This window comes from Cydia splendana, chromosome 13, assembly GCF_910591565.1.
Source record: "Cydia splendana chromosome 13, ilCydSple1.2, whole genome shotgun sequence".
Lineage (NCBI taxonomy): Eukaryota > Metazoa > Arthropoda > Insecta > Lepidoptera > Tortricidae > Cydia > Cydia splendana.
Window position 1 is genome coordinate 18,937,481 of NC_085972.1, and position 26,538 is coordinate 18,964,018.

At 39.9% G+C, this 26,538-nt stretch overlaps 1 protein-coding gene across 1 annotated transcript; it reads right to left on the bottom strand.

The window, feature by feature from the left end:
* Window positions 1-472: 472 nt before the first annotated feature.
* LOC134796262 (kinase suppressor of Ras 2-like) lies at window positions 473-26,403 on the bottom strand. Its single transcript, XM_063768305.1, has 18 exons — window positions 26,113-26,403; window positions 19,474-19,608; window positions 18,976-19,114; window positions 18,193-18,381; window positions 17,454-17,589; window positions 16,738-16,903; window positions 16,359-16,552; window positions 16,081-16,166; window positions 15,349-15,482; window positions 14,861-14,999; window positions 14,365-14,463; window positions 13,624-13,712; window positions 8,923-9,099; window positions 7,405-7,590; window positions 6,602-6,735; window positions 5,951-6,082; window positions 3,732-3,861; window positions 473-3,362 (listed from the first exon to the last, which is right to left on the bottom strand). The coding sequence occupies exons 1-18, from the start codon at window positions 26,263-26,265 to the stop codon at window positions 3,210-3,212; spliced, it is 2,571 nt and encodes an 856-aa protein (XP_063624375.1). The 5' UTR covers window positions 26,266-26,403; the 3' UTR covers window positions 473-3,209.
* Window positions 26,404-26,538: the final 135 nt, after the last annotated feature.

The following is a 26,538-nucleotide window of genomic DNA, read 5'->3' on the forward strand; positions in this document are numbered from 1 at the left end:
ACCGTAGCCCATGGATGCCTGTGACGTCAGCAACAGTGATGTTTTACAATTGTCGCACCTGTCACCGTGGTGAAATTGGAGCCAGGCTCCACTGATTAACAGTCCGCCGGATGGTATTGGCCTGTCACTTAGAACAAAATTTTGACAGTTCCGAGCAACTGACAGGCCGATACCGTCCGGCGGACTGTTAATCAGTGGGCCCCTTTATGGTTAGAATTATAAGCATATAAGTATCTCTTTAAAAAAACTAACATCCTCAGGTAATGTTGAATTTGATATAATTATAATTATGTAGGTATATCTCTGTCATAATTATTGCAAAACAATTTTTGCTGTGAAAATGACTCATAATTTCTGCCATTTATGGAACACTGCATATCATAGAAAAACATTTTATGCAGAAAACAATAATAGTTTGAGAATTTTGGAAAGTCATTCTCATCATGTTAAAGGGTATAATAAAACTATAAAAAACAGTGATGGAGATTTATTTTGGCAAATGCGACTAACCTAATCATTCAAAATCTCATTACTTATGTAAACCTACGGCCTCACTCTCTCCGCTATCAATAAATATATGATACATGTCAAGCCACGCCCCCTATATACACATCAAGTGGCAACACCCCCCATTTACAACTACAATAGGAGTGGAGTGACCAGAATAATTTTCTTTTATTATTTAATAGTATTAATAAAATTTAGTAAAAGTAATTACATGTTTTATACTATTCGGATAATGTAAGAACCAGGTTAACATTACGGCCTAAAATAATTTAAATGTTTTTCTTAACATGAAAGTAGACAATATACATTTTCAATTTTTCAGTAGCTATGACTAATGGCAAATTAATAGGTATTTTCTGATGTTCTTAAATCTTGGGGTTCATCTCAGATTCACAACAGCTAAGACAGAAATTAAATATGATAAGGAAAAGCAGAATATTTATTTATACTAATTTTGCAATGATTTTTTAAGTCTTATCAAGTAGAAAATGAAAACCAAATACAACATAATTATTTTAAAATTCAAATGATTATAAATAATTTTAACATGAGATGTAACAAATTTAATTTATCAATCTAAAATATTAACCCCATTTTTACATAATACTTTGTTTTCAACATATATAACTTTTTACATGCACATTTCTCGGCCATCATATTTTTTTTGTGTTCTATTAAAATGGAAATATCAACAATAAAGTGAGATGTGACATTTAAAATGATTGCTTACATCTTTTTGCCAAGCCCTGCTTTCTCATCATCAACTACAATTCAACATCTTTTAAGATTTTGAAACATCCTGACAGTTAAGAAACTATTAGTAATAAGTTTAAACAGTATTTACAGATGCTTTGATACATCCAATGTGCATCCATCGCCCACACTGTTAACTGTACATCGGTGGACCTTATGCTTTTTGTAATAAGGTCCACCGATGTACAGTTAGGAGTATTGCTATTTGTTTCAACCATGAGAACAATCAAAGTAGGAATAAAATACTTAAGAACTAACTACATAAAGCATATATTTCCTCAAACAGATAAGAGATTTTTAATTATTAGGCTCAAGATTTCTTTACATATGTTTGCCTGGAAATATACATAATAACACCTTGTTAATGTAAGGACACTCACGGTCGACAGATTCTGTATACTTTAAACGTCAAGTCAACATTATTTTAATTTATACAAATTTAACACAGGCTTTTACTTGCACAATACCTTTATATCATGTCAAGGTATGATTCTATCATCTGACATGTCGTTACATTTATTTAAAGAAATAGATTCCATTTGATCGCCTGGGAAGCATAAGTACCATTTTATTAAAATGATGCTTAAAACATCTTACAGTCTAGCAAAAAAGAGTAGAAATTAAGAAGTGGCAACACTGTAGTGTCGTCCCGTTTTCTTATATAAATTGGTTTGAAAGGGATGACACTACAGTGTTGCCACTTTTTAATTTCTACTCTTTTTGGCCAGACTGTAGGTATAAAGTATAGGTCATGTGTAAGTAAAAAGCCCAGCATATCACCCACACACCTAGTAACACTGTACAATATTTACACATTCAACAAACCTACGTCCAGTTTGATAAGAAAATATAATTTACTCGTTACTCTAGTTACGAGATCAAGGCTTTACAAGTTTAACCAACGAGGTGACCGCAACTATCCAAGAATTTTACACGATGATAAAGATACTGATATTATTTACATTGTCATATTGTAAAATATAGGACTACATTTTCACTGGAACCTCATTGATTTGAGTAAATTAACATTATTTCAACGTAGATATTAAAATTATTCTTATACTAATATAAGTTAGCGTTGACCCTTTCTATTGTGGGTACAACCTGTCAGAAACGTCATTATTGCGGTTAGTTAACGATATGTAGGGAATACAAACCGGTTTTTAATTGTATGGAATAACCGGTTATTAACCAATATTTCATACAAATAAAAACCGGTTTGCATTACCTAACGATAAGTCGTTTTGTTACATCAAACACTAACAACACAATCAAAGATGTGTATATTACTTAAATATAGTATATGTTATTTTATTTATGAAATTTCCATAAACCACCTCTTTTTCATTTGAAAAACCACTCACGTTCCTTAGCGTACGGTTTAATTTTGCACATGCCGCCATGTTTTCCCAATGGTTATTTATACTTTGAGAGACTGTAATTTTTCCGTACTCGATCAAAGCTCCTTCAATACACAACTTTGCCCCGGAATTTTCATCATTACCTCGAATAAAACGTAGAATTATGACGTTTACATTGAATTAACTGAAACTATAACTAGGTATAGTTAGAAATTCATGTAAATGTGTTAACACTATCTAACAGATTACTAAAGACTATTTTTCATTTATCTCGTTTTTTTTGTCGTTCTAACGCTCGCTCTCGCATCACTTTTACGGTGGTATTTCACCTGTCTAATGTGTATTGCGTCTCACATTTTGTTTAGTGAAAGAGTGAGACGCAATGCACATTGGACCAAGAAATAAGACAGGTGGAATACCAACCTTAGAAGCATTTTAGACAATTCCGACTTTTCTAATTTCAAATGAATACTAACTGTCCGTCTTACATTTCTCTCATCTGCTTCACGTAGAAACACGGCAGATAGTGTTGATGGCGGTGGCGTTGCGCTCGCACTCGCGGGCCGCGCGCGTGCGAGCGCGTCAGTCTCAGAAGATGGCCTCCGCCGAGCGCGACATGTTGACGGGGTGCGAGGGCGAGCGTGCGAGACGCTTGCGGGGCAGCTTCTCGAACGATGCGAGGAGGGACGCGAAGTCGGGACGCTCCGATGGCTGGTACGCCCAGCAGCTCATTAGCATGTCCTGAGAAATGAGAAAGTTATTAGGGCAAAGAGATAAAAAAAACATGATAAACTGGGAACTGCGAGTCTAGCTTAGCTTATTTCATTAAAGTATTCTTTTGCAAAAACTTTCACAACTTTCTACGGAATGTCAGACACCGTCACCATATTAATCTTAATCTGTTCGTGATCTAAGTGTTAGCCATGCGACTTCCAAAGCAAGGCCACCGGTGAGGAAATCGAACTTAAAATTCTAATAAGGCATAGTATTCTCTTTAGGTTGAAAGGTCCGAAAACATTAGTTTTTGCAAAAAACTAGTAGCTTAGCTGGGGACTAGCTTACCAATGTAGACCACAAGCTTGTTTAAAGTGCAATCGGAAAAGGGCCAACCTTGACGTCCTTGGTAGAGGACATGTTGCCGAGCGCCTGCTTGACGCCCTTGCCGACCTGCCAGATGATCGCTTCAGCTGGCTGCCCTTTGAACGGGAAATCGAGGCAGAGTAACTCGTACCACACGGTCCTGCATACACAGGTACAATTTATTAAATTTTCCACACACCACACACTTTCCGTCAAAATGTAAAATTTGTATTTTTTTTATCACGAACGAGGACTTCCATGTACATCTTGGTGACAATTTAATATTTATGACTCTGAAATTGCTTATAAAACAATTCGTAGGGATTGCAATCCGGTCCGGCGGATCCGGTAATCCGGCCGGATCCGGCACATTTTTCACGTTACCGGATCCGGCAAAATTCACCGGATCCGGTCTCGGATCCGGTAAAGTGAATCAAAGCGCTAAAATATAAAATAACAGCTTAAAACACTGCTAAAATTTAAAAGTTCTTGCCAATATTCGAATTTTCTAACTCGCAAACAGCAACACAACAACTTGTTTGTTAGTTGACGCCAGTCTTCTAGCCGACGAAATATGTGTCGTCGTAGCGTTAAGATTTCCGTGCACCGTAAGTACTGAATTGGTTATTCAATTTATTGTGTTGTTACATTGTAATTTAATGTACATCTTCTTTCGTTTTATTTTGTACAAACCATTATAGCCCAGTTATAATAAGTGTTACCTGCATTTAAAATATAATGAATTAATATTTATAAAACTTCATTCAGCACTTCAGCAGTTTAACCAATGTTTTGTCGAATTAAAAGTAATTATAGGGATTATATGTTGACTTTTGACGACCGGTCTGGCCTAGTGGGTAGTGACCCTGCCTGTGAAGCCGCGATCTTAGGTTCGAATCCCGGTAAGGACATTTATTTGTGTGATGAGCACATGTATTTGTTCCTGAGTCATGGTTGTTATCTATGTATTTAAGTATTTGTATATTATATATATCGTTGTCTGAGTACCAACAACACAAGCTTTCTTGAGCTTACCGTGGGGCTTAGTCAATTTGTGTAAAAATTTCCTATAATATTAATTTATTATTATTATTTATATGTTATTTTTTTATTATTATGCTACTAAATAAAGCGGGAAAATGTAGTAGTAGTAGTAGTAGTAAACACTTTATTGCACAAAGAAGTACATAACACAGAGAGAATACCATAAATGTGTACAAAGGCGAACTTATCCCGTTAAAAATGTTAAATGTTTTGTGTGAATAAATGTTTTAATGTATACTTGTATAGGTATGCACGTTCATTGATTTTGTTTGCTCAAACTAAAATGGTTGAATTGAAAGCACCTTTTTGTGGGAAATGTGGGTTGGGCTATAGATATTTTAAATGAAAAAGAAGATTTTATTTGTGAGACTGATTATTGTAATAAGACTTAAATAAATAGACATGTACATTCTTACACAGATTGACTAAGTCCCACAGTAAGCTCAAGAAGGCTTGTGTTGTGGGTACTCAGACAACGATATATATAATATATAAATACTTAAATACATAGAAAACAACCAAGACTCGGGAACAAATATCTGTGTCATCACCCAAATAAATGCCCTTACTGGGATTCGAACCCATGACCATCGGCTGCACAGGCAGGGTCACCCACTAGGCCAGACCGGTCGTCAAAACTTAGTGGTAAGACTTAGTGGTAAAGTAAAAAAAACGTTGATTTTTGAAACTTAAAACAGCCGTTTTATTAATCCATTAAAAAATATCCTTAACTCCGCATAATATAACGCTAAAAAACATAATAAAATACGTGACTTGATGAATTTTTTATCCGCAATATCAATCCGGCCGGATCCGGCCGGATCCGCCGGATTGAGGCCATAATCCGGCCGGATCCGGCCGGATTCAAAACCAGACCGGATTGCAATCCCTAGCAGTCACCTTACTGATTGCTGTTTCCTTAATTACTGATTAAGCATATTCACCTATTTCAGTACACCGTGTGTACCGTACACAGTTACGGACTACGGTCGTTACCTATGTACTAATGTAAATTAAATATATGTAGTAGGTACATAAATTGAGTTCCAGAGTTGGACAGGGCTGTTGTACTATGTGTGTAGTGTGTAGTAGAATGATTTTAGTGCTGCTTGATTCCTGACAATTCTAAAGAGCAAGCGAGCTAGAGTCGTCTGATATGTTCTTTCTAATACATATGTGGAAGTGAGTAAGCAATCGAAACTCACCCGAAAGCGTACACATCAGTCTGCTTACTGAAAGGCAGATGCAGCGACGTGTGCGGCCGCAGAGCACGCATCAGTTCAGGTGCCAGGTAGCACAGCCAGCCCGGCGGGATGCCTAAACTGTCGCCGCGAGCACTGCACAAAACAAGACGTATGGCATAGGTTGTCTACTAAATATGTCTGCAGCCGGAGCCAACTACTAAGCGAATACTTTTAAAAATACAAGGACCCCGATTTTGGTATCTTTGATAGGCCTAAAAAATTACGATGCCAAACTAAATTCGGTATCACGTTAGGCATACTCTGGATTACCGCCTTGAAATGATGAACAAAGAAATTTCAACTAGTATTAACTATCGATTTTTGATTCAAAATTCTTGTTCGGGATCTAAAATGGAGCATTCCATGAAATTGTCTACCGTTTTAACGCGAATTTTCTGAAGATTTGCAGGTATAAGAGTTTCCTTTTCTATGACAAATTGTCAAAAATACTCACAGAAAAATAATCGCCTGTTTATGCCGAAAAAAAAGTCGCAACACAGGAAATAAAATGCGTCTCTACGGGACAGCCCGTGGAATGCTCCAAATGTGAATTGATTACCCAAATTAAGGTGGCATTACGTTAAATAATATAATAGAAGAACAGGTACTGACTTGTTCCCGAAGCACAGCTTGGTGACGCTGAACAGTCCAAAGTCGGTGATGATGGCGCGCCCGTTCTCCACGAAGATATTCTTCGTCCGAAGATCCTTGTGTAGGATGCCGCGCGCGTGCAGGTACCCCATACCCTGGCAAACAACCATTCATCAGAATTTAGAGACTTATAAGGCTCCCAAGGGTAGTCAGAAGGTAATGGTCTATTCTCATATATTCACTTAATTGAACTTAGTTTCCGAAATGGGTCAAAATTATTTTCTTTTTGTTGAAGACAAGACAAGGGTTTCTGACCACTCTGTCCCAATTCTATTTTTGTCTTTTATCAAATAAATATAAAAAGTTGAGTGCTATTGCATGTCTTTCTAGCTGTCGATTATAATTCACATGAGAAAAATTAAAAACTAAATTTCACTCCATACAAAAGGCTCCACTCTGTTACATTTTTTGGGGACAAAAACAAGACAACTAAAATAAGTTTGACCCAAATAAGGCCATTTCTTTTCGCTACGCTCACAGTGTGAACTCGCTTTATCGATGTGTGATTTGTCGAAAATGATTTCGTGTTGTCGAGAAATGGAAACGGTCAATTTTCGTCGGTCAAAGTTACCCTTGTATTTCACCTGTCCAATGTGTGTTTTGTCTCACATTTTTCTTAATGAGAGAGTGAGACGCAGTGACATTGGACCAAGATATTGGACAGATGGAATACCACCCTTACGGAAAAAAAATAGACTGCCGGTAGACAGTAAAAAAACATACACCTGCGCTAACTGCTACTAGAATACAAGAAAACCATATACCTGCGTGATCTGCTGCGCTATACTAAGACTCTTGTTGGGGTTGAACTTGTCCTTCCGTAGATGGATGTGCATGTGTAGCGTCATGCCGCCGCACAGTGACGTCACGATCGCGAGTCGCGGCGGCTTCATGCACGCGCCCATGAATAGGACCAGGTTCTCGTGACGGGTTTTACGGAATGTTGCCACCTGGAAAAAATTGAAACATTTTTAAAGAGTTCTTCATTAGGAATTGCTGCTAAAACTGAAATTAGATTAGCATTTTTGGGGCTAGAGGTGCCTAAATTAAATAGCTTAGTCAACAGCACAACGGCCCATGTTTACTCCTAAAGCTAACCAGAATAAGCTAACTCTGCCAGTCGTGGCTCACTCCGCGATTTCGTCGCTTTGCTACCAGTACATCCTTTCCAGACCATACCATAAGCCGTGCGTTGAAGCCACCTAGCGGCCATATCTGTCCTGATCGTAACAGACGCGTTTTGTTAGAGAGTGAGTCTTCTGTACCTAGTACTATTATTTATTCTGTGACTCTGCACAGACTTTGCAATGAATTAGAAAGTGTAGATTGTCAGCATATTTATTTGAATATATGACGTTGCTTGTGGCACTTAAAAGGACACACTACGCACAAGAATTATAGTATTATTGATACTTGTGATTTATGTGACTGAAATAAGTGGTCGCCTGGTCGCACACTTCTACTAAATTAGTATAGGATATCTGGTAACCCCAAGTCGTCTTACTGGTTCTTCGGTCTCTTCATGTTCGAGCCGGTTTGAAGTTTTAATGAAAACAAGACCTACCTCATGTTTGAAGGTATCAAGGGACATTAGAAAGCATCTTGCACTCGTTCTGTTTTTGATACATTGGGTAAAAAACAATGTTTATCTCGTGTTTGAAGGTGTCTAGAGGTATGGCGTGGTCGGACAGGGCCTGAACGTGTAACAGCTTGACCGCGACGGCGCCGTGCCAGCAGCCGCGGTAGACGGTGCCGAAGCGGCCTTTCCCAATCACATCCAGGAGAATCACCTCGTAGCGATACCTGTCTCTTTCTTTAAGAATGCAATACACTAGTGATATCTCTATCAGTCAAGTTTACCTCATGTTTGAAGGTGTCTAGAGGTATGGCGTGGTCGGACAGGGCCTGAACGTGTAGCAGCTTGACCGCGACGGCGCCGTGCCAGCAGCCGCGGCAGACGGTGCCGAAGCGGCCTTTCCCAATCACATCCAGGAGAATCACCTCGTAGCGATACCTGTCTCTTTCTTTAAGAATGCAATACACTAGTGATATCTCTATCAGTCAAGTTTACCTCATGTTTGAAGGTGTCTAGAGGTATAGCGTGGTCGGCCAGGGCCTGAACGTGTAGCAGCTTGACCGCGACGGCGCCGTGCCAGCAGCCGCGGCAGACGGTGCCGAAGCGGCCATTCCCAATCACATCCAGGAGAATCACCTCGTAGCGATACCTGTCTCTTTCTTTAAGAATGCAATACACTAGTGATATCTCTATCAGTCAAGTTTACCTCATGTTTGAAGGTGTCTAGAGGTATGGCGTGGTCGGACAGGGCCTGAACGTGTAGCAGCTTGACCGCGACGGCGCCGTGCCAGCAGCCGCGGTAGACGGTACCGAAGCGGCCTTTCCCAATCACGTCCAGGAGTATCAGCTCGTCGTATGGGATGTCCCATTCTTTTAGCGATAGCTGGAAAGAGAGGAACAGTTTTAGGCGTATGACGGTTTAAACGGCAGTGCCCCCGCGACCCGCGAGTAAACGAGAGGCCCCTCATAACTTTCCTCTTGCTTGCGCAAGGGCATAGGAGATTCCTATTTGCACTAGACTACTTACTGTGTATTACATGGTCAGTAGATAAATGCACTGCTATGCTATGCTATTGCACTTTAACGGAGAAAATAAGCATTTGCTATTGAAAACTCAGATCCACTGATCTGTCATCAATCCCATCATCGTAAATTTGCGGTGCGAAGTAAATATTTAAAATAAGAACAAATATGAAATATCCCTATTTCTCGACCTTTAACCTTTTGAACGCCAAACAGCGCATCCATTTGCCGTGCCACTGACGCCACGGAGGTAAAATTTAGTTTTGTGAATAAATAATGCCAACCTAAAAGTGGGGTGTTTTTCAGTAGATTTTCATCAAAAAACGATCGACGTCAAATGCCGTCTTTGGCGTCGTTGTCACGATTTTGCGTTGACGTCAATTGCCGACTGTGGCGTTCAAAAGGTTAATATTTAAAAAACCATCTTCAATTGCCGTGATTTATCCACAATAATAAATGTATTAAATTAAACATGCTTTAATAGTCACAAATGTGTAGATAAATAACAAACACAAACGCACTTCCTCGAAATACCGTCGGCGATACGCGAAATCGTTCATTACTCTACGTCCTACGACGTTGAATTGTTGACTTGACAGCTTGAGACTGACTGACGGTCGCGCGCCAGTTAAAATTAACGGCTCACTAATTATACGGGCCCAGTCACATATTATTTAAGTTGTTGTTCTGTTTTTTATCCCCACAACATGTGACGGAGTCATTTGTATATATTAATGAAGTGGTGTTTTTTTTCTAGAAAAACATTAATTAAATGGAGAAAAAGTGGTGAGTGTCGTGGACCACTTGGTTGGAACGAAGTTAAGAAAGGCTGGTTACGGAGTAGTTTCTTGTGACGGCAAAAGAACCGTGTCGCGGGTAGTATGGGTTCTGGGCCATGTCGCGTCCCGAAGTAACTTATATATCATTAGATAGTGTATAGCCTATGTCAATAGAATATATCGTTCTTATGAGCGTATTTGGTGGGCATACCTTGTTAGCAAAAAAAGTCTACTGCCTTATAATATGGTGGCAGAAACCCATTTCATTTGTAAAAATTACGCCTGTAATTTATCTGTAAAATATTAAAACATTGTATTCACACTTTTCAATTGCCAGATTCAGGTTTTTTTTTTAAATATTTTAAAATGTTTGACTTTGGCCATAATTCAATTTAAATGGAAATCGTCAGCGCCACGCGCTACAAATTATTATTCACAAAAAATATATGAGTGCCTATTATAAAGTGATACTTTTTAGAATGAGGAATAAATGAGCTAAATTGTCCAATTTTTTATTTAGTAAAGGTCAAAATTGTCCTAAAAAAATACATATAATTTTCATTTTTTGTGCAAAAATTAGTGTATTTGTATGAAAAGGTATATAACGATTATTTCAAAAATGAATTCGTCGTCCCTAAATTATACAAAAATGATATATAACTTGCCCTAGTTGCTAAGAGCATGAAGAAATATTGCATATATTGGACCTGGGGAGCCGACCATTTCCCCACTCCCCTTCTTTATGGTACGCGGTACGAAGTTACGAACTCGTTGCTACCGGGCCAAATCAGCACATTATTTGGTAATAAGGGTATGCAAGGCATCTAACACAACCAATAAAATGTCCCTGAACAGAAATGGGAGACATTATTTTATAAGATTTGACAGTATCCATGAAGAATCTTCAGATATATAAACGGCAATTAAGCCACCAGTGTTGGGTTGCCTATAATCATATGCCCACTTCAATTAACAATGAAACTATTTTTCCGTGAATGTACTCGTAAACCCCTATCCGTTAGTATGCGATTCATTAATGGACGCACCATGACCCAAATCGGGACACGGTTCTTTGACATATATCGGACTAACTAGTATAACTTGTGACGGCAAAATTTGACATTTACATCTATCGCACTAGTATGGTTTGTGACGGCAAAATTTGCCACTTACATCTACGAGTATCGCACTGGAACGACGACAAAATCTTTCACTTTTTTTCTCCTAGCCCCCATCCGCAAACCGTCCGATAAGGAACTTCGTTTCAAAAATGGTTACATATTGTTTATTTGTTTGATAGAAGACAGTAATCAATCCGTGAGAGTGGTCACACAACTGCCTATAAGAATTTTAACCCACCCCTGTCAATTATTATGAGTTTTACATGTTTTTTGTGAATATTAGCTTCCAAAGGGAAGAACCGATCTGAGTGTGTTTATTAAAATCGAAAAATTTGTCTGAAAAGACAGTTCCTAGCATGTTGCGAACATCCGCATCCGCATAAAATCGATGCGGAGCTTATGCGGATGCGGATGTCGAACAAGTCGGTACAGAAACGTCTTAGCGGCGGCGTAAGTGCTTGGTAATTTCGTCATTACCTATAAAGAAATCGTCTAGATCCAGAAAAGCCGGCCATGTTACTGTTTATTAAATAACGCACCTTTCACATTCTTGCTAAAATACTAAACGTTTCGGTTTTTTGTAATAAAAAAATACTAAAAATGTAATATTTGACGGTATCTAAGTACCTAATCTTGACATCCCCATCCGCATCCGCGGATGTGAGCCTTTAAATATCCGCATCCGCAACATCCCTGGTTCCTAGTTATATTTAGTGGAAATATTACGGTTTTTCTCATTAGTTATGTTTAGTGGAAATTAGGGATGTACCGACTAGTCGCCGACTAGTCGGGAAAGCCGACTATCCGGCCACATTTGTAGTCGGCGATTAGTCGGCGACTAGTCGGCAAAAATGGCCGATTAGTCGGCACTTTATTAGTGAAAGAAAAACAGAAAAAAAAGAAATCAACTGTCAATATTTACCATATTTTTTATGTTTATTTTACTAAAATACCTATTCAGGGTGCATACGATAACTTTTGTTCATATAATTGACCGTTTAATCGTTATCGTATGTTGGTGAGTGATCTCAACTGATTCTCGCGTTCATGTGCAAGTTCGATAGTAATGTTTTTTTATTATTATTCAGTTTTTTTTTTAATGGTGGAGCCATGAGGAACTAATGTTATTGCAAAAATTTAGAGACTTAGTCAGGGCACGTTGCACGTAAAGACGCTGACCACAGGGGATAGGTTCTTAACTGGCGACAACGTACGAGAAATAGAGCCTTGGAAATACCTTCTACAAGCTGTACTGACGGTCTGCTCAGGATCGCAAAATAAAAGAACTAAAGACAGAAATTGAACGAGGATTCTTGTGAAGGTCTTTGAACGTGTAGAGAACACCTTTTAGCCAAGCTAAATTTTGATGAATAGCGCAACCCTTGAGCAAAACTATTGTTTTTCACCTGAACTTATACGAAACTAATGATCTGGCCGACTAGCCGACTAATCGGCCATTCGAGCGCCGATTAGTCGGCTAGTCGGCCAAATCAATAGTCGGTACATCACTAGTGGAAATGTGACTTTTTTAATTTGTAGTTATTAACTCGTAAGATGAAGCTTTACCACATTTCTACAGTGTAAACACATATTACGAGTGAGTTCCAAATGAGACGCGCCGACGCTGAATCATACAGTTATCGGGTGGCCACATTAAGTACCTATTGTCCCGAGATAGCGGACACGGACACCGCTGCCCACTACTTGTTGTGTACAAGTTCATTTTGTCACTATTTAAGCCGCAGGGCAAACGAGATTTACTTCAAAAATATGTCTTTATGAAACTTTTTTTTTTCAAATTCTTGCGTTAACAAATTTCAAATGCAGCAAGACTAATAGCAAAAGGCTATCAAATAATTAAAAAAGAAAGATAATCCATTTAATTTCCGCATTCCGTCTTAAATTTAAGTTTCTGACCTTGAAAGCCCACCACGTATTGTAATATTTTTTGATTATGTCAGTTTTCTCTGCGAAAGACTTATGTTACAACAAAGTCACAAAGGAAAGTTTTAATTAGACCAAATTAGTATGAAAATGAGTCTTTACGACTACAAATGACAGACAGACGGACGGACAAAATTGCACCAGAAGGGTTCCTTTTTACAAGCTTTTATTTAGTTTCACCTGACCGTTGTCTGTAATCAAATCTTGCAAGTTAAATTTGATCCACTTCCCGGTTTCCGATTGAGCTGAAATTTTGCATACATACGTAAGTCGGGTGACAATGCAATATTATGGTGTCATCGAGCTGATCTGATGATGGAGACCAGAGGTGGCCATAGGAACTATGTGATAAAACAACGAAACCTAATTGTGTTTGGGGTTTTTAGAATTGTCTCGATGAGTATTAGTTGTCTGTCGTAAGAAAAGTACAGTTAGCGATAAAAGCTTGTACCAAAAATTAAATTTTTGCCAAAAACTTATGTACCTTTTCGGTACGGAACCTAATATGTAATATAAATGTTGAAATAGGTGTGAACATACGCTATTTTGTCTCGGCCACGGCCCCGGCTGGTTCTGGTTGTTGGCGTCGAGCGTGTCCTGCAGCGCCTCGTTCGTTTCCGCCATCTCTTCTGTAATACAGATGCAGTTGTACAGTCGCCATCAGATATATCGGAGCGGCCGAGGTGCTCAAAAATATCTGAACACGCACTCTAGCGCCTTGAGAATAGAGGCGTGTTCAGATGTTTGTAAGCGCCTTGGCCGCTCAGATATATCTGATGGCGACTGTACTTATATACAAATAAAATAACTAAGCAGTTATTTTGAGGGCCTTTTAGCTGAGAGGTGATGCCGAGTTAGAAATTATTGGTTACAAGTATTCATTAGTAAGGCTCATACTAGTATTAATTAGTTATTGTAAAATTATTGATCAATCTTTAAAGTGTGCAAGTATAGTTTGTTACGCTAAATGTGGACTACTTATTTGACACAACTAATTATTGGATAAGTGTACGCGACGCTACTTTTATTCATAAATTACGTCATTTCAAATTAGGGGGGGGGGGGTCTGGACATCGGATGACGGTAGCATGAAGTAGGAGGAAATGGGGTCATTTGAGGTATGATTTTTGGATGATTATAGGGGGGGGGGGGTCAAAAATCGCCAAAAATCGATGACGTAATTTATGGACAGCCCCTTTGTATGGCGGTCACCAAATGCTTAGGTTATCGTTTTGCTTTTTAGTCTCGGTCATTGTAGTTGAAGTCAGTTTTTGTTCTTACCCGGTTCGATCTCCTCCACTTCGGAACTGAAGTCGACTATTCGAGCAGGCGTCGGCGCCGGTGTCACGTGGTTCGGACTCGACACGGGAGGCTTCACTTCTGCATAAAGAAAATAAAATATATGTGTTATGTTATTATACTCCAGACACTGATAGAGTATTTCTACTGTATTTTAATTGGGAACTCTTAGGGCCAATTGCACCATCCCACTAACCTGGGGTTAAATGGTTAAACCGTTAACCCAGTGTCTCCAGTAACTCCTAGTTTAACCGGTTAACCTCCCGAGTTAGTGGAATGGTGCAAGTGGCCCTTCGTTACTTTGGAATATGTTGTGGAATGTGTACACAAATTTGTATGCGGGGTCGCATGAGGCTGTGCCATACAAAACATCCTTGCGGCTCGTATCGTGGCGCATGCTACAACAGTACACGGATGATGACGACGAACAGTTTCTGAGACAAGCCAACATGAACCTTACTGCAACCACATAAGGTACCTGGGAAGTGGAACAGCGGCTTGTGCGGCTGTGCGGGCTGCAGCACGTGCGGCGGGTGGTGGGGGGTAGATGGCGCTACTAGCGCCGGGGATGATGGCGTCGAACTGTTGCACGATGAAGAATTCGATAGGTCGTCGCCCTGCAATAAACGATATGTCATTATTGAAATCAGATAACTAAAATTACATGGTGCATTTTCTCAAAAAATACTGACAAGTTCACCGCGGTGAAAAGGACGCTAATGTTAAGTTACCGGGTGTTACTGTCTCCTCTTCTTGTAGCGGTGCGTCCGCTGTATGGTGATCCCGCCGCTAGATGCAGGAGGGGTGTAGGCCTGATCGTAGCTGATAGTAAGTATGGACGCCGCTCGCACAGCTCGACAGTTTACACACATAAATCGTCGCATCATCATCACTCGTAGCGCTTGTAGCGCCGTCGTAGCACTCGTAGCAGGGCTCGCGCTCAACGAAAGGAGAGTGTAAAGTTACCGGGTGTTTTTGCCTCCTCTCCTTGTGCCGGTGCGTGCGCTGTATGCTGCCGAGCAGAGAGCCGCGCGACGCGCCCGGCGAGCCGGCCGAGCCCGCCGCCAGGAGATGTAATAGGGGAGTAGGCCCAAATGGAGCTGGTAACAACAAAATTAGATCAATACAAGGGGATAACATTCATTACACAACAACTATTCAAATTAAACGATAGATTTGGAGGTGCAGATTCTTTCATTAGATAGGTTAACGGGGAGTTCACACAGAACGTCGCGAGTAAATTGCCGCGGGAAGCAGCTAAGGGTGGTATTCCACCTGACCAATTTCTTTGTCCAATGTTTATTTCTCACTCTCTCATTAAGCAAAATGTGAGACGCAAATACACATTGGACCAAGCTATTGGACAGATGGAAAACCATCCTAAGGGAGTTAACCGCACATATGAAACAGTCGATCCGCATTAATTTTATTTTCTATATTTATTAAATTTGAAGAACAACTCACTCTTGACCAAAATGTTGACTATGCCAAAATTGTTTCCACAAAAAATAGACCCAATGGTCTAAAGACAGTTTTTCTCTGCGTTCAATAGTTACGGATATCCCCAAACTGCCCCACTTAAAAAAACACACTCTCTATACAGGGACGCCAACATTGTCAGGACGGCCGAGTTGACGGCGAATTTAAGTCATGTGTGCCATAGACTAACGTACCAAATATACAATAAAAAGAACTTACTCTCTTTGAAGCTAACTTTGTCTCTAAAAGCGTGGACTAGCTCGACGGGTAGGCCGCACGATGGAGGTACTTTAGGCTCGCAATCTCTGCAACAAACAAAAGTGGTATATTATAGGATTCAACAATTAAAGAACATACGATTTTAAATCTTATTTTCGTACAATAAGGTAAGGTCTAAAACGAGTCGAGATCATATTGAAAGTCCTTGGAAAGTGGTGCGCTATGTCGTCATACCATTGTGAACTTTATTTGAATGGGATTTTAAGGTTTAAACTCACCTGTGGCATTTAAACTTGCACTCTTTACACTTCAGCCCCGATCCGAACAGCATCTGCTTATCGCAATAGTCGCACGTCGCGATCATATTGAAAGTCTTAGCGAAGCGGTGCGCGATGTCGTGCGCCATGCAGCGGCCTACGGGGGTGCGCGGGGAGCGGGGGGTGGCGCCGATCACGCTGTACGGTAGTGAACCCTGTGGGGAAGAACATAAGGTATATTATATGTTATTTAACGAAAACATATTAGGTTTGAGCTCTAAAATGTGGGGCCCGGTTTCGGTAAGGCGACCGGGAGCAAAGCTGGCGTGTGAGGCGTGCCGTCGGGTTCTATCCTGTGTGTTGGTGGTGTACTCGGGCCCTCGGTAGGCGGTGTACTCACGGTGAGGCTGCCGTCTCTGGCGGGCTGGTGCGGGGGGTGGTCCCTCGGCGGCGGGTCGGGCGGCGCGGGGGTGGGGGGCGCGGGGGAGGGCGGCACGGCGGGGGAGGCGGGCGGCGAGCACAAGCCCTCCAGGTGCGAGGGAGCCGCCTCCAAGAGGGAGTTGTCGCTGAAAACAATACTATCTTTTAGTAAAAGCAGGCGTAGCGCACTCTCTATCTCAAGCCATACTAGTTGCCGCCCACCGCTACGGAACGGACGCCTGCTCGCGCTTGCGCCACCTAGCGGTCATATCTGTCGTGATAGACACGTGTGACGGCCTCCTAGCCTAGTCGGTAGTGAATTAGTAACCCTGCCTACGAAGCGGGAGGTCCCGGATTCGAATCCTGGTAAGGGCATTTATTTGTGTGTTCACAAATATTTGTTCCTGAGTTATGGATGTTTTCTATGTGTATAAGTTTTTATATATAATTATACATATTATATTATATATATCGTCGTCTAGTACCCACAACACAAGCCTTATTGAGCTTGCCGTGGGACTAGATTGACCTGTGTAAAATTGTCCTATAATATTTATTATTATTTTATAGAAGCGTTTTGTTAGAGAGTGAACCTTTTGTACTAGTACTATTATTTATTCTGTGGTAACGGTGAAAACTTTAAGATTTCCGATTAATTTCACTCTACTGATATAAGTATTCGTTAGTAGATCTAACCTGACGTCCGGTCCGACTTCGTCCGGTCGTCCTGCGAGCTGACTCTCGTGTGACCGCGACTTGGTGAGGTTCGTCGGTGCCGGGAGATGAGAATTCTCTTTCCGTTTGTTTAGAGGTGTCCTAGGTGATTTGCCGACTGAAATAAAAAATCTTATTAGTTCGTTGTAATTGACTACAACAGGAAAACCAATGGTAGCTCTAAAACCAAAAGAGTTTTGCACGAAATTGTGAAATAGTATAGCTTATACGATATACGTACAACTAAACGTTATCAGGATCATCTACCATATCTCTCTCTCCTCGGCATTATTATTCCCATCTGATTGTGTGGTCTGCTTTTTCTGGTCTTTTCTCTCCACTGCGCGGTCTACGCGCGATCAGACGTGTCGTGTCTTTTGCTATGGTATCTGCCCATCTCATCTTCAGTCTTCCTCTGGATCCAACAATGTTCAGATCCATAGCAACATTCCCGATGTAATCAGGAGGTTTTCTTTTTACATGTCCAAACCATCTCAGTGGAACTCTCTTGTAGCTAATCGACGATATCACGTACTCCGTAGGATCATCTACCATATATGGAACATATTATGCCCTTGCAGAGAGTGCTACGTGGCCCCTCATCTTCGTGACGCCTGCTGTGGTCAATCACTCTCGCTGCACATGTTGTGGTAACTCAACCTCACCCTCGCTGCGCGTGCTATGGTCACTCACCCTCCCGTCGCGTCCCATGGCCACTCACCCTTACGCGGCGTGTTGTCGGGGTCGCTGGGCACGGAGCCGCGCTGCCGCATGCGCGCGCGCGGCGAGCCGCGCCACTGCTGGCTCCGCTCCCACTCCAGCCGCGTCCGCTCCCATTCTTGCCTGTTCCGGTCCCAGGAATCCCAGTACAGTTGTATTTCCGCTTCCGCCTCGCCGCGATTTAACGCGTCTGAGGAAATAAAAATTAAATTATGTTCTTATCATGTCGTATTTTTCTTAGTGTCAGTTTCGTAACAATTGTCTTGGAGAAACGAAAGCCTCAAGACTCCGATGGCTCGGGCACATGGTCCGTATGGTTGAAGATCTAGCGGTCTGGAGAGCGTACTCGGGCCGTCCGGATGGTCGACGACCGGTTGGTCGTCCTAGGTATCGCTGGAGCGATAAGGTCGTGAAAGATCTGAACGAGCTCGGTATCGTCGATTGGACAGAAACGGCGCTAGACAGAGAAGCATGGCGTTCCTTAGTGTCAGAGGCCAAGATCCACTTCGGGTCGCTGCGCCACGGCAGTAAGTAAGTAAGTCTTATTATGTCATCAATACATGTGCGTTTACTGCTTAATATTAAGTCTTCGACAGACTCCAGCAGGACGTTAGCGTGGCGGTGTGAACGAGGCACAACGCTCACGCATCCCGAGTTATAACGCACCATGTTTGATCCCGCTTTCCTCGCGCTCCGTTCGTGCGACGCTGGCGTCCCGCTGCGGTGCGACCGAAGCCTTTAATCTTACTAGTCCATCTTAAAATATCATAAGGCAGGAACATACCGGTATAGGCCCGCAATCGGTTCATAGCTCGACACAGTCGTTTCCATTCCTCTTCTCGCACGGACACCAACCAGCCGCGTAGTTCGGAATCGGAACGATCTCGGAGCGAATCCAGGGTTGACACTCGGAGGCATATTTGCTGTGAACAATGATTGTTAAAATTTGTTATCTCTCTTAATTAAAATAAAGCTGCAAAACACACTCAGTTTAATATGTAAGATAAATAATAGCCAGAGTGGTAAAATCTAAGAGAAAATTGCGCTCTTTAGTCGAGTTTGACAGGTAAAGTAGATGGCGCAATACGGTACCATGTGGTCTGCTAACTGAATTGTCAACTGTCAACATTTGACAACCAGAATTACGACAAAATGTATAGCAAAGAGTAATGCAAGATTGCAAGTACCTATAATAGGTAATGTATAGAGGCATACAGTGCCACTTAAATCCGATGACAAATTCAAGGAGCAAATTGTACTTAGTAACAAGTAAATCACTAACCTGTATGGCTTGTTCGCTGAGCCCAACCACGCGTAGCCACTGCCGCAAGCAAGGTATGTCATTCAACTGCGGCAGGATTTCTTCGAAGCGCTCCTTGATCTTCAGCTGTTTCGCGAAGTGCTTCAGTAGCTTGCCCTGGAGACAACAAATAACATATGAAATGAGATATAATTAAGGCAAAACAGTCTGTGGAGTCCCGTAAGATAAAATGAGGTTTGGAATTATCTTCAGCTATTCATGAAAACGAAGAATGATGATTTCTGTCATAAAAACTATCCTGTGTTTTTCCCTAACTCAAACAATCGCCATACAAAATTTCATCTAAATTGGTACAGCAGTTTAGAGTGAAGAGATAACAGACAGAGTTAGTATACATGTATATTCATGAAACTATAGGGTTTAATGCGCTATCTCATTAAATATGAAAATATCACAACACAACTGCAAACATCACTTTACTCTTTCTAATTATTGTTACCACTATAGCTAATGCTCATTTATGAACTTTTGTTATTGGCAGAAATATTTTCATAGGCACAACTGAAATGTTAGTAATTAAATCTCATGAATTAAAAACATTAGAAAGCCGCAACACATATGCTCTCAACTCTCTCAAGCAGAACTTGACTTCCATTCCTCCCTGCTTCAATGCATTTCAGAGAAAGCTATATACATCATACTAAATTTTATTTGCGCATTCTCTTTGCTTTCTGCTTTTGAGTTTTGCTAAATGTGTAAATATGTTTTTTAATTGCTGTCTGCACTTTTCTTTCGACATTAATCTTGGTACTTACTATATTATTAATCAAGTTGATTTTATAAACTTGATGGCTTCCAACATCATCTAAGCTTGTTGTCACTTTAAAATAGCATTGTCACTGGTTTTTCATAAATAAGTATATCAAATTTGAGCCTAATTAAATGTCAGGAATGGTTCTTACTTAGCTTCCGCCAACTTAGCAAATCAAAAATTGACACACAAAAATAAATAAACAATAAATATTATGGAACAATCTCACACAAATTGACTTAGTCCCACAGCAAGCTAAATAAGGCTTATGTCCAAGACAATTTATTTTTCCTAGCCTTTAGAGTGTACTGCAAAGGCCTCCCAAGACAATGATATGTATAAATCTATAAACCCTTTTGTCCTGAGTAAGAGACTAGAGTATATCTCTTAACTCAGTGTGCCGCTTGGCAAAGGACTCCTCTGGCTCTTTCCGGCTTGGCAAAGGACTCCTCTAACTCTTTCCGCTGTAGTCTATCATGGGCCACTCTCCTCCATTTCGGACCCATTGTTAGTTTAAATTTGTCCTCGCATCTTGTTGATATAAATGTAACGTTTTCAACCAAAAGGTAGCACATTGTTGGTTGTTGATAAGGTTAATTTCAAATTGAAGGAAATAGCGTCTTATTGACAAACGACAATAAGTACCCTTTTTGTTGAGAATGGCACAAGTAAATACTGGCACTGACATATGATTTCTAAATCATACACAGGGTGACCACTATTTCCTACAACTAAAATTCCCTGACTTTTCCCGGTTTTCCAGGCGTTTTTTCAAGTTTTTCCCTGACCATAATCTTAAATGTAATAAATATAAAATATATAATTGGAATACATTTTTGCGCTTTTGCAGAATTATCTGCTAGCAAATCACAATTTATAAATATGTACAATGAAATAATACAAAACGTAAATAATAAGAAGTAGTATCTGAATAGCTCAGTTGGTAAGAGCGAAAGCATAGTTAGACGGAAGTCGTGGGTTCACATCCTACTTCAGGTGACGTTTTTGTACTGTTTCATTGCATTTAAAAATTGTAATTTGCTATCATACAGTTCTTACAGTTACCCAATAATTCATTTAATTTTTGACCATTATTGTTAAAAGCTAGGTATACAGGAAAAACCAATTGAAACAGTAGGTACCTCTGACTACTGAATTTATTGGATATTAAATGTAAGTATCATATAATATAATCGAGCCGCGTGGATCTTTTTTTTTCAATATTTATTTTGTCTATACCGCCGTGGTAGAGTCAGACCAAGAAAAGTCTGCAGCGGATTTGATAGCCCACGCAGTGCAAGTGTTATTTTAAACGTCAAACTTCTATGAAATTATGACGTATAAATAACACTTGCAATGCGTGGGCTATCAAATGCGCTGCCGACTTTTCTTGGTCCGACTCTAGGATATAGCGTCATAAACGCGTCTTTGCGCAATTATAGACTCTTGCGAAAGATTTTCCACTAATATCTCCTTATTGATGGAAAAGCCACGCTCAGCACTATAAGCGTTTCCGTGGGATAACACCATGACCATTTTTATTAAAGTTTGCATGTCTTTATTTTCCTTTTTTATCAAACCGAGCCAAACATCATCCAGTCGGTGACCATCCTTAATGGAAAATTGTTTCATTGATTTCTCAAATTCAGGTGATTTACAAATATCATTGCAGACCATAGAAGGTAGGATCGTATAGAAGTGGTATACGCGTGCCTCCGTGAGGGACAAAACATACGCAAATGCGACACTGTGATTGGTCGAATTCATTTGTTGCCCACCATAATCCATACTAAATTTACGGTGGGGAACAAATAAAATGTGAGACTGTGACAAGGACAAACAATAATAGCTCTTTCGCTGCTACTCCTACTGAAAGATACATAAGACTATCCTGTTCGGTCACTTCTCCCCACCCTCATGCCAGATTCAGTTTTAATACTAGATTCATGTTGCAGACACTTTTGGCGTTATCTGCTTCATATCCTGAAAGCCGGTTATTTTTGACAAATATGTCCAACACTTTATCGAGCCTCTCTCGTCGGAATTCTGCATTGACTGCGATTGCGGGATCGAAACAAGATATTCCCCATAGTCTAATAAAACATGGTCTTCCATTCCCAGAGTGACACGGGCCTACGTCACAACAACATGGCCGCTATATATAGCGCTATCGCATATTATCATATAGCGCTGTCGCATGATGACGTAGGCCCGTGTCAGTTAGGTGACCTAGAAAAGACGGGAATGGAGTACCAGGCGGAGTATATTATTATACCATGATATTCCCTTAGTCAAAGCATACGAAATAATTTTAGTGGCGCGATCAACAACGCTAACGTTCTCGAGCCAACGTACAGTCGCCATCAGATATATCGGAGCGGCCGAGATGCTCAAAAATATCTGAACACGCACTCTAACGCCTTGACAATAGAGGCGTGTTCAGATATTTGTGAGCGCCTTATCCGCCCCGATATATCTGATGGCGACTGTACGTACTGCACAAAAATTTAATGGGAATGTACTCGAGCCTGAAAACCTTGTATAGTCTTCACGTCGCGCGGGGCTATAGCAGAATAGGTAGTATAGAGAACGTAAAAACACTACAACCTTCCATCCCGAGGCTTTCAGTGATTTTTTAAACGCATTGTTGAGATTATGAAGTCCACAACTCCCCATGTTGAGCAGAATTGGGTCACCTGCTTCGCCCTTACTTTTGAGTTTGGACTTTAGGTCTTGCAAAAAAATATTTTATTTACATTAGGGCCATCCATCGAAACCTGCAATATTTTTTTTTTGTCATTGCCATCAGTCGTGGCAAGAAAAGCCTCCAACAAATCAGCAGCAGTTGCGTGCCCCAGAAAAGCTGAGCCGTAATATCTACTTCGGACTTGGTTTTTCTCATTGTCCCAATAACGGAAAAAGATGTCCATCTGCCCTTTCTGAGCAACTTTATTAAGGGATTCGTCAAAGCCTATGGTAACGACATCACAATCAGAACATGCTTCTTTTAATTGTCGAAAAAAATATGGCGTCCGTAGGTATACAACAGTGTAGGCTATTTTTGTTCTTTGAAAGCGCATTTTTTTTGCGATATCAGAGTCCGGAATCATCAGAGGAAAGAGATCCACGGCTTGTCCACCGCTCCTTTGTTAGCTATGACTTAGTACTTGATACAAACACCAAATGATTTCAGCCTTCGTAACTTCGTCCTTAATCAGCATTGTCATTATAACACGTTTTTCTTTAATATTAGTGTGATGTGATAGAGTGATCGCATTTACCTACTATAGTAGATATTTATAAATGTTTGGAGATGGTAAAATTAATAATTTGTTTTTTTATTATGTACTTATATTATGTACAATCGACGTCAAAGATATTTATGTTTACACTTTTGCACCTTACTCCTTTGAAACAAGGCGAAAAATGTAAAGATATCTTTGACGTCGACTGTACATACAGAGACAATTTTTATTCCCTGACCTCCATTAAATTTCCCTGACAATTCCCTGACTTTTCCATGACTAGCGAAATTCCCTGACTTTTCCCGGTTTTCCCGGTTTTCCAGAAAGTGGCCACCCTGCATACATAACTCAGGAACAAAAATCTGTGATATACACAAGTGAATACCCTTACCAGGATTCAAACCCAGGACCTCCTGCTTCAAACCAAAAGCAGGATCATTACTCATTACCAACTAGACTAGGAGGCCATTTGAGTCCAGGATATTGGGGATAAAATATTATAAAATAAAATATTGTGTAAATTATTCCACACAATATGGACAGGAAATTGAATAACTCTGTCCATTGTTTGTTGACATAACTGGAGTGAATTTCAAATGGAGGTGCATTAGCATTGAATGCAAGTATATATTAGTGTGGCCACTTCAAAAATAACTGGGGTTACTTTTATTTGGGCTTAGTACAGTCAGCAGCGGAAGTTGCTAAGCAGGTGGGGTGATCAAAATTACATTGTGATGCTCTTATTCTCTTAACAATAAGAAAGAAAAGAAAGAAAAGAAAATAAATTTATTTACGTCAACCAATCAGTTAAATTACAAATTTTATATATACATATAGACGTTAAATAGGACCCCCACTCAGCGTAATGCCAATAAAGTCGCGCCAAGATAATTTTGAACACCTGGCCCACTTAGCAACTTTTTTTTCTCAACTTAAATCTGCAATCGGCTGTTCTAGCCATAATCAAATGGTTTGTTTGTTTTAATTTAGCAACTTCTGCTGCTAATTTTACATAGACTGGAACGTAGTTACATGAGCTTGATAGGAAATTTTAACAAAAAATCCCTACTAATATTATAAATGCCAAAGTAACTCTGTCTGTTACCTCTTCACGGTTAAATTACTGAAGCAAAAATAAATTTGGTATGGAGATAGTTTGAGGCACAGGGAAGGAGATAGGGTAGTTTTTATTGATCATCCCCATCATCCCATGCACACAAAGTCACAGGCAGAAACTTTAGCAATAGGTAGGTAATTCCTTAATATACAATTTGGTCAACAACATTGCCATTCAATGTGATAAAAATATATGGCTGGACTAGGCCCTCTATCCATCAACAGCAATTTAAGAGACTTTTTGTATCTTATTTTAAATTCATTTAAAGTTCTTATTATTCTTTACTTACATAACTGTTGAGTAACAGGTTAATAATTTACTATAAGCTATAAATACATTTACCCTGAGGATAATTGAATAAGGTTACTTTAATTTTTTTGTATAGATATAGATGATCATTGTGTAATACAAAGAAGTTAGATTCATTTTGTACCAAATGCCTGAAATAAACAATCATTTCATTTTTCTTTTTTTGAATGATCATATGTGGAGTTTCTTGTCTAAAGAGTCCTTATGCTCCATGAGCAGAAGGGTCTTTATCCGGTGGAAAGGCACATATATCTGTTTTATCATTTCTATCACACCTATTCATATTAAAAATATTTTATTAACCCCTTTCAACTAAGAGCCAAAGAACTGTTAACTACAATTCCATGATCAAACACTATTGCTCAAAAATGTACTATGATTTTGAATCCACAGCCACTCTAGAACTTATCATGGTCCTTACATGAAACTCTTTTAGATTTAGTTATGTGAAAATATAACACCTTGAGATGTAAAGAAGACCAAATAATTTAAAAATGTTCCATGAATATACCTATTCTATTAAGGTTAAAAACCTACCTATTAAGAATTAATAATTATCAAAATAAATCAATAGGCCAATAAGTTTCACTTATTTATTTTGATAATCAAATCTTATTTTTTCAAAACCTTCATTTTTTAAAACCTACATCTAGATATGTAGTTGAGGAAAAAATTGTATCTAAATTTATCCTTTCAAGTCATCCTTTTTACTTTTAACTATCAGGTAAAACAGTTTACAGGAATTTCCAAAATGTGAAATCATGTAGATGTAACCCCACAAATTTAATGATATCAGTTATCACACCTGTGAGATGTAATGTTCATAATCTTATCAGCAACTAGAGGTAGATCACACATTTCCCACATAATCAAACATAGTCTCACAATTTGGAGACACTAATCTGCAATCTGCATTCAATAAAATATATGTAAAAGTCATTTTAAGTGATTGTTTCCAGATTTTCAATGTTTGCATAAGCTATGGTGTATTGTGCTGCATTAACAGGTCAGGGATACGCTCAAGGTGGCCGGGAATACGCAACAAGGCCGCTTTCTACGTCGGCATTGAACTATACGCTGGAGGCCTTGAGTGAAACGACGTCCTTGAATCCCGGGTCCCCTTAATACTTTCAAGGGCAGGCGCCCGGTCCCTGCGGTCTCGGGCCGCCGAGCCTTACCTCCAGCGTCCGGATCTCCTGCTGCGTCAGCCCCGCGCTCGTAGAGCATTGCGTCCTCAGACCCTCGAGTCTTTCAGCTGCAACGTCGATCATGGACTGAAGAGTCTCTACCATCTCGATTGCATCTCTTATTTCGCTCTCTTCTATATCCATTACAAATATCACAGCACTATACACAATCTGCTAGTCAGTACTAGTCACTATAATAAAAAAACACCTTATACATTTTAAAAAATGATTATACAAAACATTGCAGTGTTGTATTGCCGATACGCGGCCATATCCGTAGAAAATCTATATTTTTGTCTATGCGCTGTCAAACCACGGACTACAATTTTGACAGTTGTCACCCGTTATCAAAAAATATTTTAATTCGACAATTTATTAAAAAAAATTAACAATTTTATCAATCATTAAATGTATTTC

What these genes read in the sequence shown, in the direction of transcription:
- LOC134796262 (XM_063768305.1), bottom strand. Translation starts at nt 26,265, where the DNA reads ATGGATATAGAAGAGAGCGAAATAAGAGATGCAATCGAGATGGTAGAG. An exon ending in AGGAGATCCGGACGCTGGAG is followed by an intron (nt 19,609 to 26,112) that starts GTAAGGCTCGGC and finishes TGTTGTCTCCAG; the next exon opens with GGCAAGCTACTGAAGCACTT. An exon ending in TCAGCGAACAAGCCATACAG is followed by an intron (nt 19,115 to 19,473) that starts GTTAGTGATTTA and finishes CATTGTTCACAG; the next exon opens with CAAATATGCCTCCGAGTGTC.